The 26,978-nt window shown below is 38.8% G+C and overlaps 1 protein-coding gene across 3 annotated transcripts in view; it reads left to right on the forward strand.

Annotated features, from left to right (window-relative positions):
* Window positions 1–26,978, forward strand: part of rreb1a (ras responsive element binding protein 1a) — a 57,762-nt gene that overhangs the window by 16,023 nt on the left and 14,761 nt on the right. Inside the window, exons 2-6 of one of the 3 annotated variants that reach the window (XM_065294763.2) lie at window positions 6,938–7,027; window positions 20,185–20,313; window positions 20,402–20,604; window positions 24,432–24,521; window positions 24,910–25,073. In XM_065294763.2, the coding sequence (XP_065150835.2) occupies window positions 20,187–20,313; window positions 20,402–20,604; window positions 24,432–24,521; window positions 24,910–25,073 (584 nt within the window). In that variant the 5' untranslated portion in view covers window positions 6,938–7,027; window positions 20,185–20,186. Of the gene's footprint in view, window positions 1–6,937; window positions 7,028–18,539; window positions 18,768–20,184; window positions 20,314–20,401; window positions 20,605–24,431; window positions 24,522–24,909; window positions 25,074–26,978 lie in introns of those variants that run through there. The other 2 variants (XM_073813202.1, XM_065294762.2) reach the window with 2 other exon arrangements.

The following is a 26,978-nucleotide window of genomic DNA, read 5'->3' on the forward strand; positions in this document are numbered from 1 at the left end:
TTAACTTGTGCTAGTTACTGATGCTTAGCTGTGGCATCCAAGCTGTGTGCAGCATGAGGTTTGGAGAGCCCGCTGTGAGCCCCTGGATTTATGGAGCGAGCTGTCACTGTTGCCCCTCAATGAATGTCCCATTTGTTGCACAGATAGACAACTGTCAAAGGACAACGGCATGGGCCCGCTATGTCCTTTCTGCCATAAAAGTGCCACCCCAACCAGCACTGCTCAGAGAGAGAGAGGGAATAAGTGAAAGTGGAATGTGACTGAATTTTTTTCCATGGATGAATCAAAAATTCAGAAACTCCCTTAAAATATGGCGCGTATTAGTAAATTGCATCCGGGTATACATGTACACCTTTGTTTTGCTATTATCTCCATTTGTAAGCATTACTTCAAGTGAGCCAGAGAGAGTTTGCAGGCCATGTAAACAAAAGTTGTCTGGAGGTCCTGCACGAACATGTCGGCTAAATAAAGGAACGATCACCAGAAGAACAACAGGCGGGAAGGAAATTAGATGCCCTGAGCCTTCTTTCTCCCCCGTCCATTACACCGTTTAACCACAGTATGCCTGAGAACGTCCGTATTCTGGCATCATTATGATTCTTTTCATTCTAGGGTCTTGTTTCTCCCACAAGGAAACATCTTAAAATGGCCGCCCTGTTTTGGACAGAGATATTCTGTGAGAGGGAGAGAGCTTGTGTGCACACACACACCATCTGTAATGAGGGGTGGACAGTGTATGCTTTTTCCAGGCAGCTGTCAATGGCACACTGATCTTTCAGCATGGACCCTGCATCTGCAGTCCTGCGTAACTCACACCACAGCTCTCCGCAGAAGGAAAGCGAGTGCCAGTGTCTGTCTTCGCTTACAAGAACCCTTTCCAATGCTCTCCCTGTCAGTAAAACCAGTCTGTCTTTTGTGACAGAGCGCTGTTCACGAGTATTTGCATGGATATGGAGATGAGTCGAGACCGTGCCGTCCTTTAACATCAGTCGGTCGCTCTCGCAGTACCCCACTGTGAAGTCCACACCAAACCAAATTACCATATGTGCCGTTTAGGCCCAAATAAAGGCTTGCCGCCTGCGAGGAAGAGGGGTAAAGACTCATCCCTGTCGCAGGCACCTGTGAGGTGTGACAGCTGACTCGTCTGTTGCCAAGGACCCCTCATTTTGCATGCTTGTTTACATCATCTCTTAACCTCTGAAGAGCCAGGAACTACAGTGCCTGCACCACAGCTGGGGTTCCCCATCCCCCCTAAAACACCATGAGGACACGTGTGCAGCGAGAGCCAGATCATACTTTGCATCTTCCCCTTCTGAAAACCCTGCAAAGATGATACGTTTTTCATATACAAACTGTTCAGTTTAGAAACTGTTTTGGGTTGCATCTGAGATGTTCGCACAGATACAGAGCTGGTTTGCATAAAGCGAGCTCGGCCCCAGGGAGACGCAGCCAGAGTTGATTCGAAAATGAAAGCCACTTCCTGTGCAGCGCAACGCGGTGCCTGTTGACGTATGCTCATCTCAGGTGTTGAATGATATTTTGAAGTGATACAGTCAACCTCACAGGATGACAGCGATACGCACAATAGATACGGATTGGTTTAACCCGTTGCATGCCCAGAGCTCCCCCTTATTTAAAGCAAAAGTTGCACTCATCATGTTTTCCATGTCAATAGTCACGTTACCGTGTAAAAGAACTCAGAAAACTGGATGTGGCGGCTTCTTATCGTCAGTGCCAATATACAAGGCCAAAGTTGCATGGGAAGTAAAAAATTCTGAGTAAGGAGTCGTTGAGAAAACAACCTGGTTTGATGTGCAAACAGTATTCTGTACTAATCCGAGCCCTCGGCTGTAAAAGGAACTCGAGCCTTACTGGAGTTTCCACATGTTGCCACACACCAGACAGTCAGATGATTTTAGTTTTCTCCATCTTTTATTTTTTTGTGGCATCGCAGCCACTTCTGCTGTATGGTTGAGGAATTTACAATATGCTTTTTTAAATATAAGATGCCATCTCAAAAAGTACCATGGGTGTTTTTTGGACATGGTACTATTGTGATAGAATGGTGTAATGATATTACATAGTGCACAGTATTGGCTGGAAAGTGACATTGCAAGGTTTTTATGCGATGTATATTGCGATAGGAGAACTATTGGATGACTTCACCAGATGACTTTTTTTCTCTGTCATTTAAAATCGTTATTTTATTACACCGGAAAAGGCATCCAAAATAGTTTTAATTTGGAAAAAATTGTTTTGCGACGTGACTATGCGCACATTGTGCTGTCGATGCTGAAATGACAAATCGTGCAGCCCTAGTACATATGAATGATAATCACGAAGTACTGTGCTATACGATATGCAGTGCGATAATGCCTTAAGTTGCTAAAATTAAATAAAATAATATACATTTAAAAACGGAAGGCTGGATAAACAAATATGTTTCACTTTTTTTCTCGGAAAAGAAAACAAATGCATGTGCGCACTTTGCGATGTCGATGCTGAAATGAAACATCGTGCAGCCCTAGTACATGTGAATGATAATCACGAATATAAGAAATGTAAATAAGCAATGATTGCATCACCGTACATTTTTTGTAGTAGAAAGAAACTTCGCAGCTATTGTATGCAAATTAGGGCTACACAAATTTTCGTGTGATATATGATATGCACAGCGATAATGCCTTAAAATCCTAAAATTTTATTTAATTTCAAACATTAAAAAAATGGAAAGCTGGATGAACAAATACGTTCACTTTGCGGACTTGCGATGTCGATGATCAAATGATGTATTTTGCAGCCCTAGTACATGTGAGGGTTATATACGATATGCAGTGCGATGATACTTTACATTTTAAAATCTAATTAAATTACATTTAAAAACTGAAAGCTTAATAAACAAATAAAAAAAAAGTTTCACATTTTTTTCTGGGAAAAGAAAACATCACTCTGTCTTGTCGGTCGGCCTGCTACCTACATTAATATAAAACTTTGACTATACATATTGTTTGATTTGGTTATTGCAAACAATATGCACATTTGCGATATTTCTATACTTTCAAATGCAATATTCACACAGTTTTTTGACTAGTGAGGAATTGCAATAAATTATAAAAAAATTAAGTTGAACTAGCTTAAACTTACTTTAAAACTTTAAGTGCAACAAGGAATTTTTACAGTGCACTTATGCATGTTGTGCATGCTCTGAAATATTGATTTGAACCTTTGGCCTAAAACTAAATATAAACTTAAATGACTATAACTAGAAAAAAACTAGTTTTTAGCAGTAAGGTTGGCAGTCATCTTGTGTTTGGCCGTCTAACTCCAGTAACTAATATCAGTCCGTCTGTAGTGTTTGAGGGTGTACGGTCTGCATTGATAAAGATACCTCAGGGTGGTGCAGGTCCTAATACGTCCCCCCGCCCGTACCCCGCCCCCTCCCTCCCCCTCATTGTCCCTGGTGGTGTTTAGTAGAAACAAAGCCTGGGAGTGGGCAGTTAACACAGCCCAGATCTTTAAGCAGCAAACACGGAAACTGGCCCGTCCCGTTTGTCTAGATTCTCATCTCTTTCTGCACCACCTCGCCTCCTGCTCTCATTCATCACTTTTCTTTTTCTACTCTTTCTTTTAAGCCCAGCGCCTCTCTGTCACCCTGTTCTTTCTCTGGGTTTTATCTCCTTGGTCTCTCGGTGTTGAAACTGATATTGCCGGGTGATGTGCTAGGCAGAAAACAGCGATATCTCAGAGCGCCAACACGTCGGTTCCTGCACTTGTCCGTGCCTGTCATCCGGCCCTGAAACAGAGCAGCAGCATTCTTTCACACACACACGCACACACACACACATTGAAATGTTAGTGCACACACACACACATACACACGGAGGTGGAGGTAATCACATGGTGTGCCTACACAAACAGGTTTAACCCTAATATGGATGCAACATATACCTGCGTTCACTGAACACCTAGCCTAAATGCAACTGTTTTCTGGCATGCAGCTAATGGGCTGAACTTGTGACATGGTTTTCGCACCGTTCAGCTGTTTAAATATGTATTTAATTGTAACTAAAAAAAATTGGGTTGGCATGATGGTGTGTAAATGATGAATATCGGTGATGCTCACGAAATTTAGACTTGGGTGTCCAGCATCAGATTTTTTTTAAAAGCCCTTGAAGCCAATTTTTTGCACATATAAGATTAAGGTCTGAACTTACTATAACCATTTAAAAAATAATTCCTATAGAATTATTTACATTTTTTAGATTATCATTATCAAAAATTATCATAAGATATTACATTAAATATATTCATTTACAAACTCATGTTTCGGTAATGAGAACTAAAAAGTTGTGTAGGTACTATGAAAAACAAAATTTAAACTTTTATCTGGAGAGAAAAAAAAAGAACTGCTTACCTGGTAGCCATCTTGAGTGTCACAGTCAATTATGTCCCTTCCAACAATTTTTTTTTTAAATGTTAGTTCCTTGAGCGATTAAACAATGATTGAAAATTGTTGCGGAGGATGAGAAAATTGGTCTTGGACACATTTATATTCCTTATTATTGTCTCTACATTTACCAATGATCACCAAATACCACGTTTCTTTACTGTAAATGTTTATAGTATAACATGCACTGAAGCTTTACATTTTTAATTATAAATATTTCAATTTTAAAGAACCCAAATCCAGTCATAGATACGTTGCGGTAATGAAAATTTTTTCCCTTAAATGTGAAAAAAACAACAACACAGAGGCTGTTTACACTTGGCATTAACATGCGTGTTCGTCAATCGGATCACAAGTGGACGACGTTAATGCCAGGTGTAAACGGTGTTCAAAACATTTTGAGCTCGTCCACTTTCGACCATTTTCAACCACATCCAGAGGTAGTCGAAACCACTTTCAATCGGATCGCTTTGGAGTTGCGGAACGCAAATGCGGTTGAATGTGTTCGAACAGCCACAGGCGACCGCCTTCTCTCCGCCCATTTATCTAATCTGAGGTATTAAACACAAGTTTTACGTCTTTTTTTGACTTCTGGCGTGAACATACGGTGAACAGCGCTATTTTTAGCCTTTCATTGATAAAACTACTGCGGGTGTTCTCCGTAGTTTCGTTTTGAAAGCATGAAAGTTGTGCCATCCTATTTCATCAATTGCGCTGAAAATTCAAAGAAAGCTCCAACATATAAACATACAAAACACTGTGCAGCATGTATACTTGCTAAACAAGCAGCGGACTCCAACATAAAATTAGTTTGCGTCCATATAAACTCATAATTACTCCCGCTCGCGTTTGAATGACAGCAGAGAGACTCGCCCACCGTCTCACAGACCACCCCCTCACAGTATTCAGGACAGAAGCGTTCGAAAGTGGACAAAAGAGCGGATTTAAATACCAGGTGTAAACGTAATGTGTCTCTCTCGTCCACTTGTGATCCGATCGATGAAAACACATCTTAATACCAAGTGTAAACAGCCCCTAAATTGGTTTGTATGATGTAATTTAAAATAGTACATAAAGAGATGTTTGTAACTGTATGCTTTTATTTTGATACTCTTACTTTGCATTTACTTTTTTATCAAAATGTTTCATGACACCTCATAAGTCTAATTTCGAGATCACCCGTATTCATATTTGCCTGAGCTATTCCCTTAAACAGTAGATCAGAGATTCCGGGCATAACTGATCATGCTTTGTATTTCGTGGCTTCACTTCATCTCTCTTTTTGTTTTATCTTTACTGTGGCTGTTGTAAATCCAGTAATAGTCGGTGAAGTCAGTATCATGTCATCATTACCAGAGCAATGTAATGTGGGGAATGACACACAAACTGGGTGTGTTTCATTTGGACATAGCTTAACATACACAATCACTCACACACACTGGTATGGGTAAAGACCACAGCAACCTAAAATGTGTCCTCCACCCAGGCCATTATACCTGCCTCTTTGCCTTTCAATTAGACAGTCTTACCAGCCATTAATCTGATAATCTCTGTCCTGTGTCTCTCATCCCTTCCTCCATCTCTCTCACATCTCTCCTCCGTCTCCGTCGCTTGTCTCTCCATCGTTTTTCCATCCCCCATCGGCATTCAAGTTTGCTGTGAACTTTTTATGGTCATCTGTTTTGAGCTAGTTAAGTCTCTCTCTCTCTCTCTCTCTCTCTCTCTCTCTCTCTCTCTCTCTCTCTCTCTCTCTCTCTCTCTCTCTCTCTCTCTCTCTCTCTCTCTCTCTCTCTCTCTCTCTCTCTCTCTCTCTCTCTCTCTCTCTCTCTCTCACTTAAACTGACACACACTCCATCACCCACTCGTGCACGTTTCCTCTTCCCTTGAAAATCTCCTTCACAAAGAGGATAACTGTGTACGCTTAACTCTCCTCTTCATCTGTCTCTGTATCCATCCGGTCTGTGGCCAGCTAACCAACGTTAAATATGCCCAAAGTGGTTATGTGTGGTGCATTCATACATTTTATTATGTGTATTGCTGGGACGTTTGCATTGCTAGCGCAGTGCCCAACCAAGAGAGCTACAGGAACACTGTACTAAACAAGAATTACAATATTATTTTATTATTGAAATTATCATCAAATTAACCAAAGTATTTCATAAGCATGCTATGTGTAAACTCTGAATGATGTCTGTCTGTTTTGATAAAGGGGGTGAAATACTGATAACTAACTTGGGGAGAGTTTGGCTTGAGTTAAACTGCTGTACCATGAGCGCAGGTCAAACTCCAGTCGTTGCAATTGAAACCGGAGGGATGGGCCTTTTCATAGGATTATGATTCAACACAGCAAGTTTTGCAATGGTTTTATTACTTTATAACAGATTTCAAGGTCAAAAGTCTGTGCCTCGTGCCTCACTGTTTTGTCGTCCCGAAGGAAGTGTGTGTTTATAGCCATGCATATTTAACTTTTTCTCTGTGGTCTCCCTGCAGTGTGAGCACTGGTGTTGACACACGAGGTGCGCTGTCGTCCATCCTCAGCCCCGAGCACCAGCAGCGTAGTACAACCTCGTCTGAGGACGGGTAAATATTCCTCAACGTCCAATCCGATTCTGCCTCTACACGTAAACACCTCATAGCATCTTCACCGCTTGCACGTGCAGCATGGATGACTGGCCTGCTTATAAACCTTGCTTTTATTTACTTCATCTTTTCATTCATTATACATAGCTGCTGGTTTAGTCACAGCTACGCTCGTCTTTAATGTTACGTCACACATTTATACGTCTTTGGCTCGTTCTCTTTGTCATTCATCGAAATGCAACCACCTCACTTTCGTACCGTGCATGTGGTCTGTTACAGCAAAAAAATAGTAATGGGTTTAAATTTACTTTAGGTAAATGCTGCCCATGTACAGCTCTCGGATTTGTCCGGTTACAGTGTATTATTGTTTTAAACAAGCATGAAGACCTTAATTTGCTTTAGCTCATGAGATGCTTCGAAACGTTACCTGCACTTCGTTTAGGTATTGTAAGGGTACAAATTTCTGCATGAAGCTGGAATTTACTTTTGATTTACTCTTGTTTTATAATGTTGTAAACATGGGATGACTTGTGTTCAGGTGGGGAAGTTACGTACGTGTTTTTCCATCAAGATACAGGATGGAATTCGAAAAATGTATTTATGATTGTTGCTCTAAAGGAAAAGAATTCAAATAGATGTAAAGACAAAATACCAGACGAAGGCCGATCTTTACACTAAATGACTTCAATGAATTGTATTTTCTTTTACGCGCTGACTATAGAAAAAGAAAACAAAACATCTATTAAGAGACCAGTTAGCATGATTTTTGCTAATAAACAACAAAAACATATTAGCGTTAACATTCTTGGTAAGGATGATGTCAGAGATAGAAAATGAAATGAAATAAAAATAAAATAACGAGAAAATAAAATAAATATAATATAAAATTAAAATAATATAATATAAAATATTAAAAAATGAAACCTCAATGTTTTAATTGCTTAATTAATTAAAAATTTATTTTAAAGTTAAATAAAATAAAATAATGAGAAAGTAAAATAATGAGAAAGTAAAATAATGAGAAAGTAAAATAATAAAAAGATGTAATAACTGGTTTAAATAAATGTAATTGCTTAATTACGAGTATGACACATTTGCTATTGTATTTGATATACAAAATATACTATGAAGAAGTGTAGTTAGCTACGGTTTCTCCTGCCTGTTTTAAAGTGTTCTTAGGTAGTGAGGTCAAAGGTCAACAACGTTCTCTTCTGCAAAACAGCTGTGTTATCTAGGTGAAGGTATGATGTGCCAAAAAGGCATTCTTTTATTTTCCTAAATTCTTTTCTTGATTTATCACATCTTCATGTAAATGTTTATAAGCAAGCAGCCTTTAATTGCCATTGCCAATTTTTTCACCAATAAGGTTTGGAATTTCTAAAGCTATTACATCATTTATTATTAACAAAACTTATCCAAAGAGGTGATGTTAACATACTAATTTCTGTTTATTGGGTCTATGTTTGGTTTTTAGATAACTTTGATTTTGATCTACCTGTGGTGACTTTCAGGACTCGTATGAGTCACGTCCTATTGCTAAAAAAAAAAAAAAACGTTTTCGAGCGCCTGCACTCCCCATGCTCAGACTTGTGGCGCATCTGTTGAAAAGTCACAGAACAGGACTAAGCTATTTATCTTGTACTGGTAGGGTATAGAGCTTAAGTGATTTAGTTGTTGAGAAGATAGAAGTAATAGTAACGCAGAACACCAACCGATATCAAAGGTGTTGATCTGTTCTGCTTTGTAAAACTTTGTCCATCATTAAATTAAATAAGTTGCGCGTTCTGACATTTCGGATGTTGATCTAGCGGTGACGCATAATACGGTGGTTGGGCCCGAGGCTGCTTTGAAAGATGAGGCACTCTGTTATCCAACAAGAACCTGTTTGAGTGACTGCAGGCCCGAGATGAAAGAGTTCTCCGCACAAACAACAGCCGCACAAAAGATGGTTTAACTAAATGTGCGAGGTTTGCAATGGGAACAATTATAGTGATGGCTAATTTTATATAACGATATAAAGACTAGCATGTTTTTCCACACTGATGTTCATGAGATTCAACTGAGAAATCAGATGAATCAAATGCACTTCTTATATCTCATGAACTTTCGAATCATGCTTTTTGTTAGTGTGCTTTTGTGCTTGGCCACCAATTTTTCCTTTATCGCTGAGCATATGTTGTTTCTGTTCTGCTCCTGAGGCATTGAACTGATTTTTTAGAGGGAAGTATTTCATTTTTCTCACACTCATAGTGGTCATGTGTGACTGATGCTTTAATCGTGATTTTTTTCGTTAGGCCAATTCATATCGCTCTCTCAACACCCTGTACAACCCCAGAGGCTACTTCTAACCATCATATCTCTGAAAAATATAAAGACCTTTCTCTGTTAGATGCCTGTACATGTCCACTAAATTCATGTTTTTGAGTTTTAGTTATGTGCCCTCCTCCTTTTGCTGCTTTTAGCTATTTTATTTAATGTTTCTTGTTGTTTGTACAAAGGTCATATGTCTTTGGCCATCCGTTTGTGTCTTGCATGTTTTTTCAAACTTTTAAAATGTTTTTTTTAAACTTATGTGTTAAAATAAAATAGCTCACCTTTGTCATGCAGTGTCATCAATGTCAGGTTCAAAATTGGCTAATTGGCATCAGAATTTTTTTTTTAAAGCCCTTGAAGCCATTTTTTTGAACATATTAGATTAAGGTCTGAATTTACTATAACCATTATTTTTACAGGATGTATAAAATATTTCCTATAATATTATTTAATTTTTTAGATTATCATTATCAAAAATTATCATTACTGCAACATGATATTACATTTAATATATGCATTTACGAACTCATGTTTCGGTAATGAGAACTACAAAGTTGTCTAGGTACTATGACAAACAAAATTTAAACTTTTATCTGGAGAGAAAAAATAAGAACTGCTTACCTGAAAGCCATCTTGTGTGTCACAGTCAATTATGTACTTTTTTTAATGTTAGTTCCTTGAGGGCTTAAACAATGATTGAAAATTGTTGCGGAGGATGAGAAAATTGGTCTTGGACACATTTATATTCCTTATAATTGTCTCTACATTTACCAATGATCACCAAATACCACATGTTTCTTTACTGTAAATGTTTATAGTATAACATGCACTGAAGGTTTTAATTTTTTTGATTTTTTTAATTATAAATATTTCAATGTCAAAGAAACCAAATCCAGTCAGGGACATGTTGCGGTAATGAAAACTTTCCCCTCAAATGTGGAAAAAACAACAAATTGGTTTGTATGATGTCATTTGAAATCATGTGCAAAATAGTACATGAAGAGATGTTTGTAACTGCATGCTTCTTACTTTGATAGCATTTACTTTTATTATCAAAGTGTTTCATGACACGAAATGAATGATAATTTCGCGAGCATCACTCGTCTTCATTGTAGTGCTTTACCATTTGCAACTGTTCTAGTTAGTAGTTGGAGACATGCCTGGGTAATCTCAACCAACGATACCTCATGACAATTCGCCTGTATTGAACTAGCTAATTTGTATTATTTGTACGACCACATTTGTAAAAAAATTTACGATTTGTTTTTGCTCCTGTGTTGTTGTGATTAGGGGTAGGATTTTTTTATGATAATCGTACGTTTTTGTACGTACAAATATTTACGAATTAGCCACCTCGTAAAATACATACGAATTCTTGTTTGATCACGCCATCTCAACAAATCTTGAAATGTATGCATACTAAAATCACATCATTTTCAAAAAACTAGTTTGGGATGCCAGATCTTCATATTTGAAACCTCAATTAATGCGAATTTGCTGCTCGATTAGACCTTTTATTTGTCTTGGAAATTCACCTTTTGTCCAGATCAGATTACAGGATTTGCCTGCCTGCAGTCGTTTTTTTGTCTGGGTTGCCGCAGAATACATGCTGATGAAGACAGTTTTCTGCTGCAGGAAGTTTCCTTTATGAGTTTGGATGCAGTTTATAAAGTCCCATTGTGTTTTTGCCTCCAACACAAAGCTAGTTCAATAGGCCATTACATAAAGATCAGAGGCTTATTCCCTATTGAGCTATCTCAAAGCAAGAAGAGGCTTGCGAAATAGTCGACTCGAGGGCGACTTGCACAATGAGATGCTGAGGAAGAACTTGTGTGAATAAATCACAAATTAAAGATTGTTTATGAGCGTTCAAGAGACTTTGATTTATGCGAGTGAAAGATTCATTCCACTCTGTCCTATTTTGGTCCTTTCTGGATGTATCTGTAAACATAGCGCTTTACTGATACCCTGATCTTTGCCCTCGGGTGTGAGAGTTCAAGCTGCCGAAATGCATGTGAGAATGCGTCACAGTCTGTTAAGTAAAACGAAAGTCGTAAAGGTGTGCGTCGATGTAAGTGAGACTTGTTTGTCATTGGACGTTCGGTGTGTGTGTGAAAGGATTTGTGTTGCTCAGTTTGGCAAGTCAGGGCAGGATGCTGACTGAATGGGCGGAGAATGGGACGCTCCGTATCACTCACACTTGCAATTGGTGGAGAGGATAAACGGGGAGTGAAAAATTAAGCTTTACTCTTCACGCACTTCTTTTTCACCAAGAGCTTTAGACATTCAGTTCCTGTAAGGGGTACGGGAGTGTAGCTTCCTTCCTCCACAGCCTCATTTATCTACGTTAGCTAATACTTATTATTTTACACAAGAGAGAATCTGGATTTTGCCTGTTTCCTGTTGAGCGCTGTGATGTCAGGAGAGGCTGTAATAAATAGCCAACATATGGTCACTGGATTTGCCTATTACAACCCACATTTGTGGACTTTTCTACGTTTTTGAGAAAACAAACCCCTTTTCCCAATGTCCTGGCCCATTGTGTATTTTCTGCTGCTGTTCTACATCCTATCTCTTTTCCTTTTATATATTCTTCCTGGCAGGTAACAACAATACACAGTCATGAAGGCACCAGGGTTGCTCCATAAAGCATCTGTTTGCTTTTGAAGTGCACGTGTCACTTTTGGCAGTTTGGTTTGGAGCTATTGTCTGGCAGCCATCCTTGGAATGCCCAACCCACCCCAGCTCTCTCATTTGCATCCCAGGAGTGAGGCCAATTACTTGAATAGGGGCTTATTGAGCACCTTGCATGATAGGGAAAAGTACTGTATACGCCAAAGGGTTGAGTATATAGAAAGTGCTCGGCTTTGCGGCTAGAGGGATACTTTGGCTTCCTGCCCAAATTTAAAGGTATATTTAGATTAGGAATGCTTCTATAATAAATAGTCAGGTGCTTTTGGACTTTGGAGAGTCACATGTATCTTAATGTAATGGAGAGGGAAGGACAAGTTGATGACGAAATGTTCAAAGTTGAATTGAGGCCCCTGATTGGTTTATTTAGACGTAAATATGTTTCTGAACTTGTGTATCAAATCTGTCTTTTTGGGGGGTATGAAAGTTTTCTGATCACCCTTTGGTGTAGGCCCAGATGAAAGCACTTATGCCAACATATTTAATGAATAAATAGGATTGGGAAAGTGTTTGCAAACAATGCGTTCGTTTTATGTTAAAATCTGCAAGACTTCTGCAGATGCAGATTCCCTGTTAGCCTGCATGGAATGTGCACATGCAGAATTTAAATGCTCGTCTTTCCAGTTTTACACATCCCCCACCTCCAGTGTGTTCATAGGTAAATATTTTGGCTAATTTGCCAATGTTTTCTGCTAACAAAATAGCGTAGAATTTTCATCCCAGTTTAACACCATCATACAGAATCAGTTTAGCAAATTTTCTACGTTTTTTACAATAGTCAGTGCAAAAGTTCTGTATGAAGCTACCACTGATCATAAAGGTGTGTGTGATGATGGAGGATATTCCCATTGGGAAACATTTTAGCCCCTCAATAAGCTCCTCAGACACCAGAAGGCTCAAACTAATGGCAGCGTTTCAATACAAACACACAAACGAAAGATGCGTCTCACACTTACCGTAGTATCTTCTACAATAACTAGAATTAGGGGTGGGCGGAATGACCAAAAATCTATTTCACGGAATAAGTCATTTTATTTCACGGAACGGAATATTTGACGGTATAAATGTTTTTCAGTTTATATTGTTTTTTGATGATAAAAATGTAGAGAAATACACCACTCACTATAGCTTTTAACTAAATGCTCACCACAGTGTTAAAATATGAGCAATTTAAAGTTAATAATGTTACAGTGAAAATGCCCAGAAGATAACAACAGCTAAGTCTTGATTAGACAGAATCTTGTTTTTAATTGAGTTATTAATTTTATAGACTATTGAATCTATAGTATGGCTTCATTGTATTTTGTGTTTATGCATACATTACATTAAACATATGCAATATGTCAAATGAACAGGTATAAATATATGCAAAAACCTACAGATATGATAAACACCTACAGTAGCCTATAGCCTATATGAGAGACGAAGCTCTAGATATTATAAATGTGACAGGTGCTATGATGTGATGATCATAAAGTTTGTTTTAAGGTCTTGACGCCCTTTACTTTCTATTAGACCTTAACATTTGCATCTCTTTCTCGTCTTTCCGATCAAATATGTTTGTTTAAGCAAATGGCGCGTCAAACTACGTCGCTCCAGCAGCGCACGTGTCACTGATATAAACGCGAGTTTTATCTTAGCTTGCTTTAAGTTCAGAAAACTTTACAATAATTAGCATTATGTGCGAGAAGAACTCTTTATTTGGCGTTGCAGCTCTTTGCGCTTGCCCAGAGAGAGACCTCTGCACGCGAGACCGGCCGGCTGCTGCATGAGGAGAGAGAGAGCGCGCGAGAGAGAGAGAGCGCGAGAGCGAGCAAGACAAGAGTCTCGCTGCGTGACCTGCGGTGGATTCACTGGCACTTATTATAAAAATTACACAAATAACTCGTTCATTTTTTATAAGTGAACTATTTTACATGTTTCTCTGTCACACTCAGTCTAACATGCTGGAGGGCAGAGTTAGCCACGCCCACTTATTTGCATTCCGTGGAATATACCGTCATACCGCCCAGCCCTAACTAGAATAATGGCACTTAGTCACTTAGTAAACAAGATTTTCTCATTAAAAAAACTTTAATACTACTGGTATCTTTTTCACTACACTCTACGATAGGGACGATTTTGTGATGTCATCATATTTATGCGAGTCAACCAAAAGTCTCTTGGTAAAGTTTGTCCAAAATCTGGACATTCGTTGAATATATCCTACGTATTTACTGCCCTCCTGCATCTATGTTTTTTATTAGAAAGCATGGTTAATATTAGGGATTGACCAATATTGATTTTTTGTTTTAGTGCCGATAACGATTTTTGTTTCATCAGCCTTAGCCGATGACCGATAAAGGCTGCCGATATATTTGGGGGGGGGGGTTGCCGGTACTTTTTTTGCTTACTCAATTTACATCATAAAAATGACACGATGCCTAATGTTACACCTCTCAATTTAAAAAAGTACCATTTATTGAACTTAAAAAATATAGATTTAACAAATATTAAAAACAAGTGAGGGTAATATGGAACCATGAACTGCACTCTCCACAATGACGAGGAACTCATCAGCAAAGGACATTGATTTCTAGCACTTTACTACTCCAAGTATATATAGAGATGAGAAATAAAAACCCGCTTTGTTCAGCTATGATCAGCTGTTAGGCCGAGCTTTCGATGTTGTCTTGGAAAGGTTGGTTGTTTTAAGTCACATGACCTGCAATCGCTTGTGGCTTCCAGCACTCTGTCTGTAAATAATGCCGGAAAAAAAATCTGCGAACACAGCAGCCACGTATCGGCCGATGCCGATACACATATATAATTAGCAAAAATCCGCCCGATATATCGGCCGGCCGATATATCGATCTATCATTAGTTAATATGCTTTAAGTTACAAATAAAACATATTCTGATGTGTGATAAAATGCGTGTTTAAGATTACATTTAAATCTGTTCTGCTTAATTAAGTTTTTAATTGTGTAATATTTAAAATAATATTGACTCTTTCACCCGACATCCTTTATGATAAAATCATCGACTGTAAAAAAAGATGGACGTAGTATCCGTGACGTCACCCATAGGTTTCTGAAGATCGTTTTTGAATCTTAAAGTAGGTGGTGCCTGCCGTCGCCATCTTGGCAGCGCGTCATCGTGCATTACTCGGGGATATCCGAAAATGGGTGAAAAGGCGGGACGTGGGTGAAGCTGAGGTGACTGGTTGCAGAAACCACGCCCCCCTAGCTCGACTCTAGTGAAAGCAGTGGCTGTTCAATATGACTCAAGTGGCCACACCCTTGATTATGCAGAACTTTAATGCTTAATATAATTTAAACAGATGAGTTACAAAAAAATGTATCCCCTCACAGTTGTCATGAAGGGCAAAATTAGCTATATAGACCAAAAACACTTTTTGTACCAGGCTGTAAACACATTATTTTCTCCTGTAAAGTTGGGCATTTTTAACATGGAGGACTATGGGAATTGACTCCCTTTTGGAGTCTGCCTCTAGCGGCCAGTCGATGAATTGCAGTTTAATTAACTTCCGTATTGGCTTCATTAGAGAGTTCGGAAGGTTGCCCCTCGGATATAATGTAAAAAATTATGACACGAGAGGTTTTGTGTCAACCTTGCATTTCAATGCTCCATTTTCTTGACTTTCATCATTAGGTCATAGTTTTGATTTCTAAGGAAAAAAGGAATTCCAATGAAGTGCATATCTTTGTTTGCCAAATCTGTAAACATCTCTTAATAACACCTTTTGTGACTTTTTAAAGGTTTTGTGGGTTGTTCACAATTTCAAAGAGTTGTGATGATATATTTATGACCAAATGAGAGAAGGGAAAAAGGCAGTGAGGGAGAGATGGAAGATGAAACGAGAGAAAGCAAATGGGGAGGGAGAGCAAATGGGGAGAGAGAGAGAGAGAGAGAAGCAGCAGAGGCATTCTTGCATGCTCGGTTTGGCACTGCGTGAAGACTCTTTTACCCCGCGAACGAATAAACACCCAAAGCTTGTGCGCTTTCATGCATACGCGCATGCACACGCAAACACATGCTCTGCACAAAGTCTCTCAAAAAACACTACTGCTCCCCCCTTAATTTACGTTTGATTTTTTTGAAAACTGGGATGTGCAAGATGAGCGTGTGTGTGTGTGTGTTGGAAAGTGAGACTGATGGTTGGGAACAGATGTAGTAACAGCAGCCCCCTTAGCACCCTCCACCCCCACTATCTCTCCGCAAGAGAGCGAGAATCTTATAACAAGTGCAACTCGTTCTCTCTCTCTCCCCTCTCGAACCCCCACCTCAAATCCTTGCACAACTCTAAACCTGCCCTGCTGTTGTGTAATCCCCTGTCTTTCTACCTCTAATCATCAACAGAACCCAACAGTATCTTCCTTGACGTTCCACACCCATCTTTACTAATACAGGTTTTCCATCTCCTGTTTACCATTGAGCTATTCATTTTCTTTCCTTTTTGTTATTCCTTTTATTCATAATGCTCATTTGCAACCCCCCAAACACCAATCATCAACCGTTTTTCATTTCTCTGTGAATAAACGTGCCGCCCATCATCCAGTCATCCTATGAAAGGAGCAGCTCTAGTTTGGCTAATGAGGGAAACCGATCTGTTCCCAGAGTTGTTAGGCTATGCCTTTCATCATCCTAAAACTGTTTGAACTTTTTGGTTTTGGTTTGATAGACATTAGACAAGTTGTACAGACTTTCACAGTAGTGATTTAGTTAGGGTTAGTAGATTGACAGGGGTAAGATAGTAAAGGCAATAAGGAAGAATTCGATTTTGTTATCGACAAAGCAAAAAAGTGCTGCGTAATAAGGCAAGCATTACAATCGCACAGGATAATTTTCAAGTGCTTGTTTTGCAGTGTAATGCAGACGTTAATGATACCTCAGATTGTACAGACTATTGAGGAAAGGTGTGCCATTTTGCCTAAAGCCTGGAGTGTAGTCTGTTTTTTACATTTACACGAACGTACGTGCACGGTAGAACGCACAGCCTTGCAAAGTATTGTTTCATATGTTTATACAGATGATCGACTCATGCACATTGTGATACAGTGCAATGCATCCCCTGGGTTACATACTACATTCTTCCGGCAGGTACATGCACGACCTACGACCCGGTGGTGCACGTACAGTACGTGTACACCTTTGCTGATGATGAAAATGGACCCCCTGCGTACACATAAAAAACTATACTTTGGCCTTAAGAAAGAACCATTATGACACGTTCAAACCAAGAATAATAAACCATTAACATAACTAAAATGGCAAGATATGATCTGCCCTGATCATCGGCTGTTTGTATACAATCGGCCCGATGTCCAATAGTGGGAATAAATGATTTTATCTGCTGAAACCTGATTATAGGCAGAAATATCTGGGCATTCCTATTACGAACATAACTATATTAGCATCCACAGCAATTGACAATAACATTGTTTGATAACGTTGCTTGCACGCCGCTTAAATTCTAATAGGTTTAGATTTTTTGCAGTTTTTTATTGTTCATCAGCAGGAAAAAATCACAGAAAGTGACCACAAGGATAATAATCTTTTTAATTATATTTGTTACGTGTTATAGTTACTTGAAGAGCACCAATTGTCCGATTCATGTTTTTAAATTGGTGTGTAAGTGTGTATTAGTACATGTTGACGATATGCAAAAGGTACAAACCCCAAAGTAAACGCTGACACAAGTTATTGTCTCCAACGTAAATCTCTTTTCTTGGACTACAACAAACACACGGAACGTGGGCAACAGTTTACTTCCTGGGTTTGGTGATATAGACAAGAGTGACATTATCATAATTAGGGCTGAACGATACATCGAATTTTCATCTTCATCGCGATATGAACTCACGCGATGAACACATCGCAACAGACAGCCTTGACGCGATGAATGAAGGGAAAACGGTAAGCGCATGTAATAAACGTTTGAGCTATCACGTTTAGTCCTGAAGACATGGTTTGCGCGTTCATGCTATTAGGCCAATCAGGGGAACCCTCAAGTCAGCTACGCTCAGATTGATTTGTGAGGTGTCAGTTGCGACGCTGTGCCTGTTAGCAAAAACGATGGCGGAGGAAGGAGAGAAGAGTGAGGAAAATGTGTTGTCAGATGAAGACCTTGTGGTGAAAAGGAACAGCACTTCAACTGTATCATGGAATTATTTTGGACTTAGGACAGATGATGCCAATCTTCAAATGTAGGCGCAGTCTGTGCGCTCTGGAAGCGCCGCGGTGGCGACTCGCACGCGGTGTGATGCGCTCGTTTTTTCCAGGCTGTTCAAAAACATTTAAACTTTTCAGAATGACACAAGCGCAGCGTGCAGGTCATGTGACAATAACCTACGTGTCTAGCGTTTTCCACGCGTTTTTAGGCGTGACATGTGAATGGCCCCTAAAACATGAAAAAATATAAAATATTTATCGCAACTCACATCGTCATCGCAACATTAAACAATGTCACCGCACATCGCAACTTTCCCTCACATCGTGCAGCCCTAATCATAATTCCTCCCGCTTCAGACTTACAGCCTGTAAATTAACTCCTGTTAGCATTGCATTGTGAGCAAATCTTTCAAACATGGTAAGGAGCGTCACATTTCTGGCTGACTTCAAAGGTATTCAGGCCAATCATAAAGTACAGATTAGCTGGCCAATCGGGACACCATGCCTTTCAAATCCGTGCCTTTCAGGAAGAGAGTGAAATCTGGAGCTACAAAAATGTACGGTATGTGGAAAACAATGTGGTTTTTTAGCATTAACCACGCAAACACATTGCATTATACCAAATACACAAAATAAAGTTGTTTTTAGCAATAAAATAGGTGCTCTTTAAATTTGGGGGATTTCTCAAAACGTAATCTTGATAGTTATCGTCCATCATAGTTTTCATTCTTGGTGCAAACTGGCCTTTACAGATAATAAATAATTGTTAAAAACACTCAATAGTAGGGACCAATCCATGCCTTCAACTCGAGTCAGTTTTGAACATCTCAAACACCCCAGCAGCTGCATAACAACTGCTATAGCCTATAAAGGTTCGACCATGCTGTTGAGTTCGGTCAACGATAACATGCTTGGAGTTCGGTTTACCTCCATTTGGCTACAAGACACGTGCGAATTTACTTGTCGGTGCTGCTGAGTTTGACCCCCCCAATCTATCACTTTATGGCAGCCCAGCCAACATCAGATCCGTAATCCGTCTGCCTCCTCAAACACAACCAAACCCATACACCCACTTGCATTCCCTTATCCTCTCTCCGAAGGAGGAAATGGCCCAGACCACAGAGCAGTTTCCTGTGAGGCTGTGGATGGGAAATGACAATTAGTGAAACGAAAGTCCATCAATCTGTCTTTCTCCTTCTTTCTCTGACAAGCATTCCCATTTCTCGCTTTAGCACGTATTTAACATATTGGGCAGATTTGTTAACCCACAGTGCTGGTTTTTGCTCATCTATGCTAGTACTAGTTCAAGCATCTCTCTTCATCTCTTCAATTTTGGAAATGAACCTCATATCCCCCCTCCCAAAGTACAGCTTACACCCCATTCTCATCCAGATTAGCATCTACAGCCATCTGCCAGGCTTGCCCTGTGTGATCATGTGCTATTACGAAAACACGAAGAAGGGCAACCGCAGCTTCCTGTTTCTTTTATCTGAGCCATTTGATCCTATTGGTCCACATGCATATGATGCTGCTGATTGGTCCAGCCAATCAGAAATGTTTTTTTTTTTTAAATAAATTTGTCTAGAAGGCCTACAGGTGTGCATGTTTCAAAAATATAGCAATATAGATTTAATTTTTTGATCGTTTAAGACTTTGTATGATCACACTTTGGCATTTGTCATCCTCGTGGAGTCAGTAGATAAATAGATACGCTTGTGCTCTACAGACAGGTGCTGGAGCCATAAACCACAGACAGGGCTAAGAGAATGTGTGTGCAATGTCTCATCCCTCTGTGGTACATTATTTTCCAATGACTGGGCAAGTACTCTGTGTAGTGTATACACCGAACCGTTTCCATTTTTAAATTGTTCCTGAGGTTTAGCCCCCATGCTGAGGATCTTTTATGATTATCAAATGAAAAATTCACCATGCACTTTTTTCTGTATAAATAAGCTACATTTCCATTTCTTTTTTTATAGTTATGGAAAATTCGACAGAAGAGATGAGAACAAAATCGACACATTGCATCTCTGCTGGAAAGGAGGAGGCGGAGCAAAGCGAGGACAGACAGAGCCCCGCCCCCACAGAGACACAAACGACACATACAGGTAGCAGTAAATAACTGTCATCTTTATTAATTCTGCCTATATAATCGTATTTTAATAAAGTACCCTTTACATCTTCTCTTAAATGTAGAAGAGGAAAGAAGTGACTGGGAAAAGGGAGCAGACGTAGAGATGGAAGTGGCCGACGGGGTGGACTTATCTCCTATTAACTCTATGATGAGCAATGTGATGAATGCAGCCCAGCTTAATGGTGGAGTAGACTCCGCCCACACCACACCTAATAAGGTGCCTGTCAAAAGCCCCGGCAACAACCGAAGTGGAAGAAAAACCCAGGTACGACTTTAAAAGAATGAGCATTGGGTGTGCACCCAACAGGTCCATTTGGTTGTTTAATATTGGGAGGCGCTACTGTCTATGGTTGTTAAACGCACACATTTACATACTATGATCTAGAGCCCTGCAAGCCCTGACAGGCTAAGCCCATTTGGCTCGGGCCATTTTTTTTTTTTTTACAGACCGGGCTCGGGTCGGGCAGAGACAGCGCACATCTAAGAGCGCGCATCCGAGAGAGAGAGCACGCATCAAAGAGCGCGCATGTCAGAAAGAGCTTAAAAGTGATTGATATTGGTCTCGGGTCAGGTCGGGTTCGGGCTGAAAAAATTGCAGGCATTGTCGGGCTGGGGTCGGGTAGGGCTTGAACACTATGGGCCGGGATAGGGCTGGAGTTTTTGGCCCGTGCAGGGCTCTACTATGATCTAAACTCTGCTGAATGCACTTTTTACCTCAGGATAAACTTACTGACTTAGCCTCGTGCTAGTAGATTTTTTTTTAATTATAGAAATTATTTTATTTAATTATTTTAATTATTTTTATTTTATTTTGTGATATGGTAGTGGACATTCCACTTTTTTTGAAAATATGCTTATTTTCCAGCTCCCCTAGAGTTAAACATTTGATTTTTACCGTTTTGAAGTCCATTCAGCCGATCTCCGGGTCTGGCGCTAGCACTTTTAGCATAGCTTGAATGATAGCATAGCTTGAAAATGAGCATATTTAAAAAAAATTGGAGTGTCCCTTTAACACAAGTTTATGACACTTACACGCTTTGTCTAAAATACATCATCCCTGAGGCACCCTATAGCTGGTGGTGTTTCATATACATGTGTTTTTGTGGTTAGATAGCGATACAGGTTGGGATTGGGGGATTTTATGGATGCCGCATCCTGGCTTTAAACGGAAAGCGACAAATGGTTGTTGGGCATCTCAATCCACCTTTTGTCCACACTGCTGCATCACATGGCTCCCATTAAAGCATGCAATTCATCCCTTAACACTCCCGTGTGCGGAGAACAGGTGTCACTTTTGACCCCTTAACACTGGAACTGGAAACAAGTTTTGCCTCTGAAGTTTTGGGGTCCAAACCACCCATCCCCCTATAGTGTTAGTTTTCCCACTCCTCCCTTTTTCACTGTTAACCAATCACAGTTTGGTTTCTGTAACTCGTTTACATAATCTGTGTTTATTGTTTTGTTCTTTAGCGTTTAACATTGTTAACCTCGAATTGGATGTGAGATTATAGAGTTTTAGTGGTTTATGCAAACATATCTAATACTAGTGCCTGATCTGTGCTTGAAATATTTTTTTATTTTTTTTATTTATCTGTGTGTGAACTTTTCATGGTATTCCACCTAAAAACATTACAGCTTAGTTTACAGACCTCTTTCACACTTGTGTGAAGGAAAAAGTCTTACATTGAGTTATATAATTTACCAGATTAACTAAACATTAAAGGATTAGTCAATTTTCTTTAAAAAAAAATCCAGATAATTTACTCGCCACCATGTCATCCAAAATGTTGAGGTCTCTCTTTGTTCAGTCGAGAAGAAATTGTTTTTTTGAGGAAAACATTGAAGGATTCTTCTCATTTTAATGGACCCCAACACTTAACAGTTTTAATGCAGTTTAAAATTGCAGTTTCAAAGGACTCGATTGTCAAAACGATTGTCATTTTTGGCAAGAAAAATAAAAAATATACACTTTTAAACCACAACATCTCATCTTCCTCCGGTCCTGTGATGCGCCAGCGCGACCTCACGCAATACTTTATTACGTCAAGAGGTCACAGATGACGTAAAAAACTATGCCCCAGTGTTTACAAGTGTGGAGAAAGAGGACCGTTCTGACGTTGTTGTATGTTGAATGAATCTAATTAATGTCTTTGTGTCAGTTTATTGTTTAAACTGGTCCGCAAATGTGCGTTTTATATATGTAACAAGTGACCTTTTGATGTTATTACACAATTACGTGAGGTCGCGCTGGGGAGTCACAGAACCGGAGATAGACGAGTAGTTGTGGTTTAAAAGTGCATGCATTTTATTTTTCTTGCCAAAAATGACAATCGTTTCGCTAGATAAGACCCTTATGCCTCGTTTGGGATCATTTAGAGTCCTTTGAAACTGCCATTTTTAACTGCATTAAAACTGTTAAGTGTTGGGGTCCATTAAAGTCCATTAAAATGAGAAAAATCTTGGAATGTTTTCCTCAAAAAACATAATATCTTCTCGACTGAACAAAGAGAGACATCAACATTTTGGATGACATGGTGGTGAGTAAATTATCTGGATTTTTTTTAAAGAAAATGGACTAATCCTATAAGAGAAACGCCAAATTTTCAGTTCCTTGCAGACATGTATCGCTGATATTTCAGGCAAAACTGTGCTGCAAAAAAAAGATGTTAGCACAGGTGCATCTCTAAAACTGGGTTAAAGAGACAAAACAAACACTATAGTACACATCATTTTATATGCTATTTAAAATCAAATTGTAAACTTGAAAGAAATGACCTATGGACTTTTAAAGTAGGTCAGTATGATTCAGTTAATTTTGGAGTGTAAGGGACTTCACTCTTTTAAGACACCGTCGCTCCCACTTAAGGTCAAAAAATCTTTCCGCAGATGACACTTCCTCTCATATCCATGTAACATGCTGAATTGTTAGGTAAACATGGTCAACTGGTCAGTCTAGTCTTGTCGGTCCTGAATCAACGCCAAAGGAGTCCTAGAAGGAAAACAAGCCGTACGCCGGCTTTCCTTTAGAGGAAAAGGAAGTGCTGTTGTTTTAGAGAAGTTTTTGAGGATTTCAGTGTGGGTTTAACTGCTTATGGTGACTCATTCACATTCCTGTTTTTATTTAATATTTTTATATTGCCGAGAATTAACATATATACTTCTATGATGTCATCAAATAATGTGACTGCACCGCTGTCTCACTGCGCTCCAGAACAGGAGCAGTGCTGCTATGTTCAACTCTCGAGTTAATGATCTGCCTTACTGTCAACAGCGACGAGAGGACGGCAACGTGCGTGGTGTCCGTTTACACAGATTTGCAACTTAAGATCGAAGAAACGCAGTTCTCGCTTATCTGTGATTTTTCTTTTTCTCAAACTTGCTCACTGAATCACTGAATAAAATGCTGAGTGCATCGTCACTGTAAAACCAAAGTCCTTCAGATGCATACATAAATAGATGCATTGTGGTCTATATTCCCACAACTCCACTTAAGGGCATAAACGACAACTGTATTCCTGCAGTACAATACAGTATTTGTATTTGGTAGTAGTTCATTTATGACGGATGTAACTCCTAAAGTCGAAGTGCGTTACCCTGTAGCAAGTGTTTGTTTAACCGAATGGTTTTAGCTTAGTATCTCTCACACACAACATGTTCTGACAAGACGTCCAAGGTCGGCAGGCAAGGCCTTATTCCCTGTATCCTGCATATGGATATTTACCCACGCTCCCTAAACCCTTAATAACTGACCATAGATTAGCGATTACACACATACTTTGATGTTCAACAGGTTTTTATTTGATTGCCTAAATTGGCATTTTTTGCAACACTGTTTTTTTCTACATCATTCACCATTCTGCTATAAAGGCACACATTATTAGGTGTGTGCAAAATCTTTTTTAAATCACTGCTACAATAGTAATATGGTTTTGGTAATCCTAAATGGTACAAAATTGCTATTGTCATTCTGTACCGTTTTCATTGTGTGGTTATGCTAAGTGACCGTGACGCATCTGTCTTATGATCTTATATGTGATGCAATATGTAAGCTGTAAAAATCTATAAATAATTTTGCCTTCGTGTATATTTCAGGAAGCCAAAGATGACAGTGGGACTCTTGTCTGTCCGCTGTGTGATAAGGGCTTTCAGACCCAACACCAGCTCACCATGCACATCCGCCAGGTAACATCTTTAGCACCTGTCACCAGTCTTCATCTCACATACTACAAAGTTGGCCACATGTAAATAAAAATTAAGATGTGATTGATGAAATTACAGTCTATACTGTCCAATATGTTGCATGCATTAGTGTCGGTCATTTAGCAAACCGAATATTTATAACATATAGCATTAATTTCTGGAATGACATAGTGTTACAATAAGTTGGAGTATTTTTGTATGCTAAATTAGACAATAACAGTATTTATTTTCTATAGACAGTCTGTTTCATCATTCTTACCAAACAAAGACCTGTCTCTCAAGGACTTCTTTTTTTCTCTCTCATTTAGCAAATGCAAAAAACCTTATGTAAGTAATTCTGTTTTTAATTAGTACATTATTTCTCCCCCAGCACAACACTGATAGTGGGACAGCGGACCACTCTTGCAGTATCTGCGGGAAGGCACTAAGCTCGGCTAGTTCTCTGGACCGTCACATGCTGGTGCACAGCGGAGAAAGACCCTACAAATGCAATGTGTGCGGCCAGACTTTTACCACCAATGGCAACATGCACAGGTCAGTCCTGGTTACACTTATTCACAAAATAACACATGATGTGTGTCTAAGGATCCAGATTTGACAACATGAAATGGCAGTTGCAACCTGGCAAATAAATTTTTGGAATTAAGGAAATAATTCAGGTGACTTGATTTTTTTATTTTTTATTTTTTAGACCATGGATAATAATAGGTGAGATTTTTTTTAAAGCATTTTATGGACGGCTTTCTGGACGGTTACTTAAGAAAAGAGAAAGTTGATATTGGTTTAACTCTTTCACCGCCAGCGTTTTTAAAAAAAGTTGCCAGCCAGCGCCAGCGTTTTTCATGATTTTCACCAAAGTTTAATGTCTTCCAGAAAATGTTCTTCTTTAAATATATAAACATACAATATACCAAATGAAAGAACAGACCCTCTGCTTTCAAACAAAAAAACCGTTTCATCCTACCTTTAGTGGTTCTTTTGCAATCAGCTTTTGAATATGGGTAGGTTTTTGCAAAAACACCATATTTTGAGCAAAAAGCAGAGATAATTCCATTTTTGTGACGGACTTTTCATAGAGATCCCATTCAGAGCGATCTTTAGAACAGACACGGACATGCAGCAGCTTGCCATAGGGCAATACTTCCGGTTTTAAAAAGTTGCGGAAGGGCGCCACCTGGTGGAAAATAGCGGTATTGCGGAAAGACGGAAAATCTCGTCATTGGCGGGGAAGCGTTTTCTCTTAATTGACGAGATATCTCGTCAATGGCGGGGAAAGAGTTAAGATAATGATTTTTTTTTTATTATTATTATTATTACAAAATAAAAGTTTGTATTAATTAAGGAACATTTGAATTTTAATGTGGTCTTTCAGCTAATAAGTAGTACACTTTAAAAAGTTCCTTGTAACAATTAAATTTTTAAGTTTAATCAACTTAATTTCAACTTTCTTGACTAGTGAGGAGTTGCTATAAATTATAAAAAAAACAAGTTGAAATAACTAATGTTAATTCAACTTTATTTTTTTTATAATTTATAGCAACTCATCACCAGTGTTGGGGATAATTACTTTTAAAAGTTATGCATTACAATATTAAGTTACTCCCCAAAAAAGTAACTAATTGCGTTAATTTTCATTGAAAGTAATGTTTACGTTATTTTTAAGTGACTTTTGTGTTACTTTTTCTTACTTGGCTGAGGCTTTATCTCTTTTAGGCATTGCAGGTAAGTTATAACTGAGAAGTTTTGCATTCAGAAATTGCATTTTCCATTGCAAAAATTCCAAGCTCTGACTCAAACTATTCCCGCTCGGGCGCGCACGCATGGTGTGCGAAGTTCTACGTGACTATGTTCAGTTTAATTCAAAAAAGTAACTTTTTTTTTTTAAAAAGTAACACAAATATTAATGTGTGCATTTATAAAGTTATGCGTTACTTTACTCTTTACTTCAGAAAAGTAATATTATTACGTAATGCACTTTACTTGTAATGCGCTACCCCCAACACTGCTCATCAGTAGTTAAGAAAGTTGAAATTTATTGTAAATAAGTTTAAAATCAAGTTGATTAAACTTAAAAATGTAAGTGCAGCTAATAACTTCATACAGTGTACTGAACATACTGTGAATAGCTATAAGACATCATTGCACATGTGTGATTTGAGAGAATATGCGCATGCACATTACATCATACTTAACTACTCAACAATGAGCTTTAATCCCAAGCTTATCATTCATTGACTTGTCCTAGTGTCCTAATAGATTTATATAAATGTGTGCAAGAAAAGAAAAATAAGTGCATTTTAGTTATTCCTTAAAGTTCATCAAAAATGTATTAACGATTAAAGAATTGGTGATGTTTTATAAAAAATAGGTGGCCATCCAAAACCTGTTGCACTGATTCTTGCCTTAGCGAACATAAGATGTTGAAATGCATCATCTAAA

Source organism: Paramisgurnus dabryanus, chromosome 22 (assembly GCF_030506205.2).
Source record: "Paramisgurnus dabryanus chromosome 22, PD_genome_1.1, whole genome shotgun sequence".
NCBI lineage: Eukaryota > Metazoa > Chordata > Actinopteri > Cypriniformes > Cobitidae > Paramisgurnus > Paramisgurnus dabryanus.